Source organism: Apostichopus japonicus, chromosome 9, assembly GCF_037975245.1.
Source record: "Apostichopus japonicus isolate 1M-3 chromosome 9, ASM3797524v1, whole genome shotgun sequence".
NCBI lineage: Eukaryota > Metazoa > Echinodermata > Holothuroidea > Aspidochirotida > Stichopodidae > Apostichopus > Apostichopus japonicus.
This window is the reverse complement of record NC_092569.1, coordinates 4,685,099-4,698,369: the sequence shown is the minus strand read 5'-3', so window position 1 is coordinate 4,698,369 and position 13,271 is coordinate 4,685,099. Positions and strand designations below refer to the sequence as shown.

Sequence of the window (13,271 nt, the reverse complement as noted above, 5' to 3'; positions counted from 1 at the left end):
GAAAGAAAATGGCACTTGTTAACTTTTGAGCATATTTGGCAGTAAATTCAAGTTGTGGAGACTTCCTCTTCCCAGTCAAGAGCAGATGTGGATGTTTGACAATAGTTATAGCAAGATTGTGCATGATGGATTTACAGCTTTTTTTTTTTTTAAGTACATAAATATTTTTTACTGTACTTAGAGTACGAATACTTCAAAATCTTGTTGCTTGGGAAAGTGGTTACGACTTTTTTTATTTTATTTCATGGTATCGTCAAGATTTTTGGCTGAAGATCTTAGGATTAGGGTGAACCTTATCTCGTCATGCTGGTATCTGGAACCTTTGTTCAACAGCTTGGTGAAATCTGGAGTGTGTTGTAAATTAGTAAAAGAAGGGTTTTGTAAATTAACTGACAAACTTCTTTTGTTTGAAGTACTAGTCAGTCACAGATGTCAACATTTCTGTTAATTATATGCAGGCTGAGTGGGTTTGGTACTTGTTTTGTAAGTTGACTCGGTCTAATCTTCAATACACAGATTTGTAAGTTTTTTACTACGCCCGCTCGTACCTTAGTGTATAAGTGCCTGGTTACCCTCATGGATTGATATTTGGTAATCTGGTTTGGAGACCAGTACAAGAGTACAAGTATAAATGGTACTCACCCTCTTAGAGCCCTGTACTCAAGTACTGAAACCAGGCATGAGCTTTTTCCGCAAATTCGCCGAATATCCGTGATTTCTTTTCTACCTCTGGGACAAAAACTATTATCCTAACACACTGTAGCATATGCAAACTGGAGCCTATACCGCAATTTTTGCAAAGTTCCATGATTTTTTTTTTACCCCAGGCTCATCCCTGTGAAACTCATAACCAGGGGAGTTCTAACTTGTCATACTCCGGAATGCTAAAAAGTCTGGTCTTGAAACTGGCAAATTATCCAGATTCAATTTATATGATTAATTTGATAGAATAATTTGGTCACGAATATATCTCCACGGTCCGTTTCCATGGCATTTTTTTCACCCATTTCCAAAAAAGTTGCAAAATCAGTGGGGGTTTTTTTAAATATTTTTTCAACAACTTCAACTAAAAACATGGTTCGAGTAATGAAAATTTATATTTTCGGCCGATGCAAGAGGAACATATTTTAAGCAGCCCGGTGAAATCTGCATTCAATTCCTCTCTTTCGTTTACGAGAAAAATGACATCTGTATTTGACAAGTTTTAGATCCAAAAATGAACTATCAATACCTCAAAAAGGAAAGAAAAAGAAAACTGTATGTAGGTTTTGAATGGTAATTTCCTCAGGATTTTTAGTATGTATAAGTACTCTTCTTTCATTTGGTCAAAAGTAAACTTTACTTTGGACTATCCTTTCAAAAACAGTCGCGAACAGGATGACGACCATCAAAGTTAAATATCGTCAGTGAAATTTCTCGGTAAAACTCTTAAGTATAAGTTGTTCTTCTGCAGGAAGAGACAGAATTGTTATCAATGTCTTTTGTCTTTTTTTCCCTTCTTTCTTTTTGGGTTAAATGTTCATTGTTACTTTAAGACTGTGTCATCACTTATATGTCATTATTATTTGTATCTCCCAGGAGCAACAAAGTCTATCAAAACAGATCCCAGCTTACAAGGTCAAGGGTCATATTTTAGCAGCGCCTATAGCCCGAGCTTTCCAGGTGCTGGGCAAACTGCACAGAGCCCTTACTACCCTACAATGCAAGGTAACGTTGTAGTAGTCTTAGCCTTATGGCTCTATTGCTGCGACAGTAATAAAAAAGATATAGAAAAAAAAAGTTGGTGGGGAAAGAAATGAATTATTCAACATTTTCCGAAGGAACCATGAGGCATTTGATAAGGTCAGGAAGAAGTCATTCTAGGTAGTGTTATAACATTTAACTGGTTCAACCTGCATGCGTCTACTGTATCCCGAAAAAAATTATCGGAAAGTTGAAAGATTGTTTTAGGAAAGAAGAGCATAACCCAGAAAAAAAAAGGTTATTCAATGGAGAAGCTGGAACCCCAAGTTTTTATTAACTTAACTCTAAAATGTATTGATAGTGACAGAACTGGAATATGTTTTATATTATCTTTAAGAGACCTGTGCTCGGAAAAAGACCCTTCAGTTTGTTTTTCCTTTGCTTTAAGAGTATACCTTTATGCATTTTGTTAAAAGTTCTTACAAGATCTTATGTAGTATATTTTCCATCATTTTTTAGGCTTAAGTGCATATCTCATTTTTAGTAGCAACAAATATCTGAAAAAGACATTAGTTTTTTAATTAAAAATTTCTATTTTATATTTTATTTTTGTATAGTTGTTATAAATTTAATAAATAACCCTTCTTTTTCTTCCCTTTTACCCTCCCTGACAGCAGGCAGTGCATTTACGACATGTTCATGTTACACATACCCCTCCATTAGCAATACGGTGGTCACGGCCAATACACAGGGTTACAATAGCACACAACAGGTAAGCAAGTCCACTTTATATTTTACTTTTCTTTTACAATTTACACAAATCCTCAAAAGCTTTATGTTGAGTTTCTTATATTTCATAAATACTGAAATTTATTATCTCCCCCCTTCTCCCTTTCTCTCCCCTCTCCCTTCCCCTCCCTCTAGAAGTATAAAGCTTTTCTCATTTCATAACCTTTTAAGCCTTTTTGTCTTGAATTGTGGACTAGTGTTCTTTATCTGTGGTATTTGCTGTCATGAGTAAAACAGTGGAATTAAATATGGCTTCCTTTTATTCCATTGCAGGGTGTTGATAGTGGTTCCTATGGAACAGTATACCCCCAAAGTGGACTCAACCAGTACTACCCCCAGGGGTACAGTCCGTACCTCACGAGTAGCTCAACGTCCTCTATATCAACCACGACGTACAGGTTGGCAACTCTCCCTACCGAACGTAAGTTGATTTCCGAAAAATGAAAAGTTTCAAAATCAGAGCGACACTAACTGTGAAACAGTGGCCGTAGAGTTTAACTACTGTAACGCTTTAATTTTATTTATTTTGTATTTATTTATTTTGTATTTATTTTGTATTTATTTATTTGTATTTATTTGATTTTAGCTCACAGCCTTCTGTAATTGTTTTTTTCTGTTGTTGCTAAATGTTATGCCAGGTAATTTGTCTAAAAGAAAACAAGTTAATTTTCTGCATTCCTTGTTCTTAATCATTTGGCCTTTTCTGGAATAAGTAAAATCGCGTGACTTACTTTACGATAAAGATACGTAACCCGAACTGTTGTGTTCATTATGTGAGGTTTGTAAAAGATTTGAATGTTAACATTCCATATGCGATTAATGTATTCATGAATAGGGGCAATGTTGTATAGCTCGAAGCCGTTTTATACTCACAACGTATCTCAAAAAGTAAATGAACAATCGTGGTAATTTCTTCAATTCTCACAAATGTTACATCGCTCTGAGATTAGGAGGGTGGAGGGATTGATCTTAATGGAAGTAAAAAAAAAAAGAAGAAAAAAAAGATGTTTTTAATTTTGGAATAAACATGGAGATTAGTAGCCAGAGGTGTGAAGGTTAGCTCTCTGTTGCCAATGAAAGAATTACAAAGGCAAAGAATCTCATTGCGTCTGAAACAGTTCATCGCATAATATCAATATGTTGAAGAAGGTTTCAGAAAGGGAAGAAAAAGGAAGAAAAATTAGTTTGTAATTGTAAGCGAGGAAGGAATAAGTATGTACTGGAGAATTCCAATTATACAGAGAACAGGAAAGATTGTTGATTAAACAAACAAAAAAAAATATTGAAATATTCTCTACTGGGTTGGTTCATTGTTTATGCCTTTTCTTTGGGATAAGTCTATTGAAGAATGAAAGTTAACCGTAGTTTTCATTTTCAATGATGGTGCCTTTTATGGATGTATAAAGTGGAAATTTGTTGATGTAAAACCTGCTTTTAAGTTTGGGGGAATGTTACTCATAGACGTTTATCCGTTAATGTCGTTGTTAACCTTGAAACAGTAGAAAAATGGGTTGGGTGATTCACTGGGATCGGCTTTCGACGAACTTTTGTGTTGATATTCTTCTCAAGTCACAAACTCAATAAAGAATTTATAACAGTAAAGTGCTTTAATTCCAGTGAGAGTAACTTTAATAAGTTCATAGAAAATATCGAGTTTGGTGTTTCAATCATCCACTTACCTGTCATTAACTTTTTTGGGGGTTTTTTTTTTGGTTTTTTTGTCAAATTCAAATACAGACTATTGTCTTTGTAAATATGCAAAAAGGATAATATAAATACAACATGAAAAATAATAATAATAATAAGGAGGAAAGAAAAGTGCAGTCAAACATGTAAAATGGAAACCTTTCTAATATTGATTTTCATTCAGTAGTTTTTTCGGTAAAGTTAATATCATCTCTATTTAGAGCGTGTTTATGAAAAGGTCCAGTCACTCAAACCGAAAGAATTTTCCAAAAATATGTATTTCTGTGGCAAAATATGGAAGTTAAGTTACACAAATACCACAGCAGAATTTTTTGTGTAAAGCAAGGATTGCCAGCACACATTTCTCACCCCTCCCCATCTCTCGTAGGGGTTCTGTGTTTATAACAATCTCGTCAATACTATTCTAGAACCCAAAATTTTGTTTTGAAATCTGTAGCAATTCAACTATTGCCTTTAATATGAGTTCCATCCTTCCCATTATACTGTACACGTGGAACCTGCTTATCGAAGCCGTAATATTTTGAATGTGTTTTTCTCCATAAAACTTGTCAACTGTTTGCTTGTTTTTATTCCCTCTAATCAAAATGTTCATGGCACAGTACATTTATATACGTGTTGAAACTCAGTACACCCATTTTCCCAGGTGGGTTTGGCGAGCCTTTTTAATTTGACTTGTCGCCTAAATAGAATCCACGTCAAAAAGCCACAGCAAGAGAAGAAGAAGAAGAAGAAGAAGGAGAAGGAGGAAGAAAAAAAAAATTGTCTTAAGAAAAAGACCGTGCTCGGCTTTTTAGCCCTAGTTGTCTTATCTCCCCCTTCATCTGTGAAAATTTTACGAACACAAAGGGATAAAAAAAAAAATCTGTAAATCTGATGGCCTGCCCATGGAAGCTTTTAGCCCCCAGCTGTGAACTGACGTGCGCATCTTCCAAAAGATTTTTTTCTCTTTTTCTTTCACTGGTGATTGGTGTACGCAGCTCGGGGGCAAAATTAGTTGACCTCTGAGCAAATTGCACTGTTGTCATCGAATTCAAAATAGCAAATAAAAAGAATAAAACATGGAGAAAAAAAATTGTAAGATTTTTGCTAGCTTTTGTGTGGTAATGTATCAGTTCTTTTTTAGAGTACTTGAGAGATAGGTCTGATACCAAACAGGGTTTTCCTGGCCTGAATTAGAATTTTTTTTCAAAATGAAAAATTAGTACACCCTTGTCAGCTAAAGTTGGAAAGTGGTATTTGGGGTTGGTGGCCAAGTGTTGTAATTGGCAAGTATTAATAAGCTGAATTTGGGATTATTTTTTTATCTGAAAAATGTCTAAAAGAAGAAAACAGGAATGCACATATACATCCATTCAGCCTGGAAACTTCTTCTTTGCGTGCCAACTTTTGGTAAAATAGGCTAAATATTACAGCTGTTTGAGAATTGACATGAAATTATAATACATGGAAATTTTCTTGTATTTAGATGGAAGTAACTGAATTAAGTCAATCTAGTCCCAAAAAATTACCTGAATTAGTGAACTTATGATTTATTATCAGGTCATTACAAGTGGTTACAAAGCTGTTGATATATATATTTTTTTTTCAATCTTCTATCAAGTCATGTCCCTAACGGTAATGCCTCTCACACATCCGTTCGCTTCGTTTTTCCAAAAGTGTAGCAAAACATATCTCGCCTCTCGATTCAGTTTTCATCTCAGCCCCCCGAGTGATGATCTTGAGAAGAATCCGTCCTCAGAACCACAAACTGATTAGCATTTTTTCTTTTTTACTCGTCAAATTAGGCGTACCGTTCAGTAGCACACGTGTGCATACTTCACCCTATGAAAGTTTGCTTAATACATTCTTTTCCATTTTTTTTTTGTATTTTTGTATTTTTTTTTTTGCCTTGATCATATTTTGAAGTGGTAATGGGAATCCTATCTTGCGAGTAGTTGTTTTTTTCGAGTAAAATGTCATTGTCTTATGATGTTATCGAACCTTCTTGTCTCTCTTTCCGTGGTTTCTTTTCTTTTCCTCTTTTTCTCTCAGTTTTTTCTCTCTTCCTTTTCCTTTTTTCTTTTTCTTTTTCCTTTTCTCTAATTTTTGTTGTCTCTCTTGGTAGATGTGTGATTGAGGAACATACCCTGTCAGTCAGTATCAAGCGAACCTTTAATTAGTTCCAAAGCACCCGCAGCCGATTTTGACATCCCTGCTTGAAGATTTTGGGTCTTAATTTATTCAAACGTTATTAAGGGGATGGTTAAACCGTCATTGAGTGTGCATTGAGAACCCCGGCTTTGAAAAAATCTCCGAGACTAATTCGCAGCTGCAAACGTACATACTCACACCCACTTCTCGCCTTTGGGCCTGAATCAGAACATTTCAAACGCGACAACGTTGGTTACCATTGTTTTGTGCCACAAGCCAAAAGCTTGTTGAGCAAAAAGAAGAAGAAGAAGAAGAAAAAAAAAAATAAGAGAGTTGGAGAAAGAGAGAGAGAAAAAAGAAAGTTGAATGAGCAGAGTAGAGCCAAATCTGTTGGCTCGGGGCTTGCATAAGCCAAGAAAATTGCTTTTGATAAATGGTAAGGTGCAACACTCGCGAGGAATTTAGGATGATAATATTCTTCAAATCTGTCAGATTTGGTTGAAGTAAGAAATCACATCAATACGAGCTTTACATATTCATGGTAGAGTCGTACAGGAATTAGACCCGAATAATACGGGAAAAATACTCGGAAAAGAAAAGAAAACGGTTACTCTGGAGCCAGAGAAAAAAGACACAGATGAGAAAAAAAATGTAAATGTCAAAAACGGATCAAATATTATGCAAAGATTTGGGTGATTCCTTGTTTTTCTCTCCTAATTTTTTTTGCCTTTCAACATTTAGTATTATTTGTGTCGTTGATGTGAGAGCTTTAATATCTTCAATATATGATCGCGTTTAGCAGACGGGATTGGTGATAGAACATCTAATATTCATAAGAAAGAGAAGCAAAACAAGCATGAGGTGGAGAGATAGAGAGAGAGAAGAGGGAATAAGCTGTTAACTAACTGAATATCTACTGCCTGTGTAGTTAAATTCATAAAAGTTTAAAGAACTTGCCTTCTCTTCTTGTCAATATTCTTCACTACGGTTATGTGAACTCGTCGAATTAAGGTCCCCAAGAAAACCGCGACGTCGATTGAAACATCGTCATCTTGTAAAAGCAGCAGTCAACATTTCGTCGCAAAGTTACAGGCCTGTTTTTCAGGCATATATCAAGAATTACTAACAGCAACATTATGCTTGATTTGACTAAGTAATCTGGCCAAATGAGTCTTAATTAGCAAGTTATTAATGTTAAACAGTTTTTTTTTCTTCCGCCATATTTTTATTCAAGTGCTATAATCAATGGTACATTCTTGTATCGTATTCACATGTTATCATTACGACGGTGAAAAGTAAAAGTGTCCGTGCAGAAACTTTCATTAACTCTACGTAATTCTAAATAATTGTTTGTTAAACGCCATTAGATAAATTCATGTCATGTATTAATAAGTACTTACAATGAATTTCTTCTGTGACCAAAATAATGTACCATTCTTTTGAATTCATTATCATGGTATAAACTGAGAATGAAGACAGTGTTTTATGCAAATGTATGTAATTTCCATATTTATTTGTTAGTGTGTGGTTAAGAGTCTATCATTGTATACATTAAAAGTTTATAGTAAAAAATAAAAAATATTTACAAAAAAAAACAGATTTTAGCAATAGTCTGTCACAAAGAAATACTTCAGATAAGGGATGAATCAGTTTTGCAATTTAGGCCGGTCATATTTTGGTGTAACTAGCGGTATAGTCATGACCCTTGCTAGACCGAGCGGAGTACGTCAGTTGGGTGATACTGGCTTTAATTTTGATCTTTCCCCCTATAGTCGAACATTCTTTCACTGCAGACGCAAGTATAAAACTGGATGATGTGAGCCCCTTGGGAAGGGGGCGCACAGCAGCCCCAAGGAACAACAAGAACAAGACGTCGGGGAGGACGAAAAGAAACCCATCCCCTACACCAGAAGATGGAGTCGACGTAAGCACTCTCTTGAACCATTTCTGAACTTGTTTCTGCATTTACATATTGTGCTCGGATATATGTTTCATCCATGTTGTTCAACTAGGAGAATGATTTTCTCCCCCCCCCCCCCCAACAATGTGTATATTGATTCCTTAGGAGAGTAAGTAAATCATTGTGCGTTTGGGGAACATCGTTTAAAGAAAATGGTTCAACAGAAACAAAGAATGTAGGAAAAAAAAGGAAGGTCCCTGGGGGGGGGGTTGAGAGAATGCACAGAAAAGAGAGAATATCCACAGAGCCATTGTAATGTTTGTACCGTTTAAGTTGACAAATTGGTTGCCAAGAGATGGTATTATAATTTAATCTTGGGAAGTAAACTACAAAAATATATGTTACATGTGTAATTTTCTTTGGGGTTGTACTTTGACAACATTCTTACTAAAGTAGTGTAATCGTTTCACACAACTGGGATAGTATCCCTCAACCTAACTAAGAGATGTGTGCGGTTAGCACAATGCATTTGGGTTTACTGCCAAATATTTATGAGTGAAATTATCAGATTTTTGTTTCGTTTCTATTCTAATTAACCATTAATTAGATCAGTAGTGACAAATAATTTTTTTTTTTTGGGTAGTATAGTCTGACACTTTGATGTATCAATTAACTCATATTTATCAATTCGGTCAGAGAAGAAAGACAAATTAAAGTAAAGAAACAAAACGAAACGGAAAGACGAAACAAGAGGGCCCTAGTGCAATCAAAGTTGACAGTGAACACAGGCAAACACTGTAGATTTACGTAGAGAGCTTATATAAACTCAGCTTATATTTAGTATAGAACAAAATATATGCATTGTATATACATCATGATACGTTTGTCTCAGCTCCTCAAGTTGTAGGAGCTCGTTCCCATGCCGGTTATAAATTTGCCCGTATATTTCTCTTTGTTCTACAGAGGATTTTTGTCTGGGATTTAGATGAGACTATTATCATTTTCCATTCGTTACTCACCGGCTCGTACGCAACACGATTTGGAAAGGTACGTCTCTCAGCTTTCCTCACCTTCCTGTTTGTATATATATGTGTGTGTGTAATGGTAATGTGTTGGTGCGTGTGTGTATGTATATGTAGATACATTTATTTCATACATTTACTGTGTAGGTCCAAATGTTGTGCTGCACCATTGAAGCATTGAACTATGCAAAGTTTTGAAAAATAAAAAAATATTTCAACGTCGGGAAGTATATATTCTTTTTAAGTTTTTTAAAAATTTGTACAGATTTATTGATCCATTCTTGTTTCAACTTCTCCCTTTTATAATGTATTGAGATAATACAAATATTTGTAATATTTTTTGTATGTGGTGAAATGCTAAGAAGACCCCATGCAATACTTATTCTGAACGCCTCCGCCCCCTTCCCCCGTAAGATACCGAGATGATAAGAAATAAGTCGCGGACATGTTTCGGGACTTTGCTATGTATACCAGCATTATACTGTTCTGTCATGTTTTCCTGTTTGGAGCGATTCATGAAGCTGGATCAAAAGATTCAGTTTAACATGCAGGGTTTTTTAACTCAATTTTTCTAAATAACACTTACATCAACGACAAAAAAATGTTGTTTTGCTTTTGCTCTATTGGTACACACAAAGTATTCTTTTTTTAAGACTTTAATTGGGGTGGTGCTAGCGATTCCCACCTCCCTTCCTCTATGTTTGTTTTATATCTCATCCTGGTAGATTCATGCTGTTAGCTGTTTGTTCAGACACTCCGTTCTGTGGCTTGGCTTTTGTAGAGTCACTGCTCCCTCGGTCATGATACACACCATATGTCTCTTATCTAGGATGGCGCACAGGGCTACCTTAAGGTCAATTACATGTATATATATATGTATATATACATATATATCTGTGGTCTATTTGGCACAGCTAAACTAAACTAAGGTATTTAATCTGACGTGACATGACTAGGTAGTTTCGTTGTCGTCGGACAGAAGAAAACGTCTTGGAAGGTACACCTCCTGACAAAAATGGAGGGAGCAAAAAAAAAGAAGTTTCTTCACAGACACTCTGTTAGTTTTCCTGCTTTACCGATCATGGAGATCTCAAAGCACCATCGTAAGAGAAATGCCGTAACATGAGAAAGAAACTTATTGTGAAATGTGAGGATTTTCTGCTCCGTAAAGCAACTTCTGAGAGGGCTTTGAGTTTCACTGCTAACTTTTGGGTGGAAGCGCAGACACGTCACTCTGAAATTATTTAACCATCATTCACTAGTTACTTTGGGCATTGGAATCAACAAGACCGGTCTTAGGAGCAGGGGACAGGGTGGGGGGAGGGGGAGGGGGTGGGGGAGGGGGTCAAGACAAAGGAGACACAAGTTGGGTTGTAGTTACAGCATACAATATATATGAACAAGATATTGTTTCCCACCCGCTCCCCCCTCCCCCCACTTCACAACCTGGTTGGTGTATAGAATTAAACTTGTCAATCCTAAATGGAAATATTTGGTTTATTTTGGGTGTATAAATCATTGATTTAGAGGATGATGGTGATGCTAATTGGCTTCTAGATTCAGAGTTTATGTCCCTGACAATCTGAGCAAGAGTAAAATACCTTGTCCGTCCGTCCTTCGCTGCTGGAGGGATATCCTCAGGTGTCACTTTGTACGGTGTTCGAGTCAGCTATTCCTGGTATGCACTTATCAGATTATCAGCCGACTTTTCACTGACAATCAACCCAAACTTCTGTTTCCTTTTGTGTCAACGGTGGTACACGTCCTCCAATTTATCAGGGGGTCCTGACTCTCAGATCTGGTAGGGGGTATGCTGTTATTGAACTTGGAACGATAGTTCACGAAACACGTGCGAAATAGGCAATCTGCAGGTCGATAAGGCATCTCTGCTAAAGGACAGCTAGGGAAAAAACTGGTCGGCAAATCACTTTTATTAAGGGGAGGGAATGAAATGCAACTTAACAATGACATATTTAATGTCAAAGTGAAACATTGAGAGGGTGTAGAACATTTGTGAAGGATACCAGTAACTCTCCATTGGATGCAAGAGCTTATAAAGTTGAAGGAATGAAAAAAAGAAAAAGTGGTAGAAGTTGATCCAACAAATGTGACCACTAGATCATTCTTACTGGATGAAGAATTATATGAGCCATGTTGGAGAGTACTTGGACCAACTCCATTAACCGAGTTTGTAGAGTCTAATTAAAGAAACTATGAGCCGACCCCCACCACCCATGTCCCTAACACATTTTGTTTTTTAGTTAGAGAAAACTTTATATTCATTATGCATCTGCTGAAACTTGGATAAAAGCTGAAATTGTGTTGTAATTAATAAAAAATAATATCTTTTGTAATATTTTAAAAATAATGATCTTGTAATCTGGAACATTTTCTTAGCTGACAAAGAATTTGAATGTGCAATCATGTATGTTTGATCGGTTTCATCCCTTCCTTGTCCTGGTCCGGTCCCCATTCAGAAATCTTGTTTTCTAACAAATTGAATATGCACCTATCATCTGTGCATGCTTCCATTCCATCCTCACAAGTTATCACTGTGGAACAGGTCAGGCCTTACATTTTATTCTTTGAGAATAATAAACATCTTTTTTTGTATTTTTAAAACCACAAAGTTGACAGAACTCAAATTATATGGTTTGTTTTCAAAACTGTGAATTTTCATGGCTGTATTCATTGACTTTGAAAACACACCTTTACCAGCTGCATTAAATATTCAAACCAGTTTGAGCCCTCCTGTGTTCTGCTTAAAACGAAGGTCCTACTACGTCCATCCTTCTCCCATATCATACCCCTTCGTAAAAAGACCCTACCGTAGCCGACGATTCTAAAGGTCAATGCCCTTCTAGGGACACAAAAAAAAAAATGGTCACAGGGGAATTCCCCCTCTATTCCTGCAGGCTCATTATATACTAATCTCCCGAAGTAAATTATGGCTGGAGGCATGTACGAGGCCATGTGTGACCGGCTTGAAATGTACCAACTGGCGGCATGCACTCTGGCAATCTGTATAATTACCATTCAGAGGTTTGATTGGCAGCTGATATGGAAATACCGTTCGCGGTACTTAACGGTAGCAAACTTGAAATGTACTTTTTGAAAGAGTTTGGACAATTTTACATCAAACTGTTTCAATTTACATCTCTATTGTTAGAAATTCTCTTTGAAAGTGGTTTTTGGTTTATTAGAATTTGCAATCATTGGATTGAATTGGTTTTTGGGGAGGGGGATTTTTTTGGTGGTGGTGGATTTTTTTGTGGTCGTAATTTATTGGTTAATATGTGCACAAGTTTGTTGATGTGATGCAAAGCACCTTAAAACTAGTGTAATGGTAGACAACACACTACACATGTGGTCAATTGAAGAACCAGCTAAACAGAACCAGCTGTAAGTGTTAGAAGCAAAATAAATATTTAACAGAATCCTGGAATTAGTTATTATTCATATTTATTTTAAATGCAACAAATAGAAGGGACATGAATTACTGACCCTAAACTTTAAAGAATTTTACAAATTGCTGAAAATACTTATAAAAGTAACATTCAGGCTCAGTTCTTTATCTTGACATATTCACCCATTTTTTTTTCTTTTTTTTTCTGTTGAAAAGTAAGATAATTGCTATGAGGGAGGCAATAAAACGCTCATTGAAGTCAGAGTATGGGACCCATTATTTGATTGCCTAGCAAAAATTTTTATCCGGACGATACCGGCAACCTTGAAGGAGCCCATCCTCTCCTTATTGAGGTAATCATCCTTTTTTGATGAAAAATGCTCAAGTTAAAACATTAAAATGTTATGAGCTGATTTCATCCTTCCCCCAAAAAAAAATTAAGAAAAGAAAGAAGGAAGAAATATTAATATGAAACTCTTCAGATACTATTTTTTTTTTTTTTTTTTGCCGTTTGAAGTAATATCTGACTTCCAGGATTAGTCTTTCCTTGTCAGTCTTGAGTATGGCTTCCAGCCAATTGTGGACGCAATTATTACACGCCACGCATAACGAGAAGAAGAAAGAGAGATAGAAA

At 36.0% G+C, this 13,271-nt stretch overlaps 1 protein-coding gene across 1 annotated transcript in view; it reads left to right on the top strand.

Annotated features, from left to right (window-relative positions):
* LOC139973850 (protein phosphatase EYA4-like) overlaps positions 1 to 13,271 on the top strand; it is a 201,682-nt gene that overhangs the window by 178,781 nt on the left and 9,630 nt on the right. Inside the window, exons 9-13 of the mRNA XM_071980725.1 lie at positions 1,579 to 1,707; positions 2,358 to 2,455; positions 2,746 to 2,893; positions 8,082 to 8,233; positions 9,173 to 9,256. Of these exons, the coding sequence (XP_071836826.1) occupies positions 1,579 to 1,707; positions 2,358 to 2,455; positions 2,746 to 2,893; positions 8,082 to 8,233; positions 9,173 to 9,256 (611 nt within the window). The remainder of the gene's footprint in view (positions 1 to 1,578; positions 1,708 to 2,357; positions 2,456 to 2,745; positions 2,894 to 8,081; positions 8,234 to 9,172; positions 9,257 to 13,271) is intronic.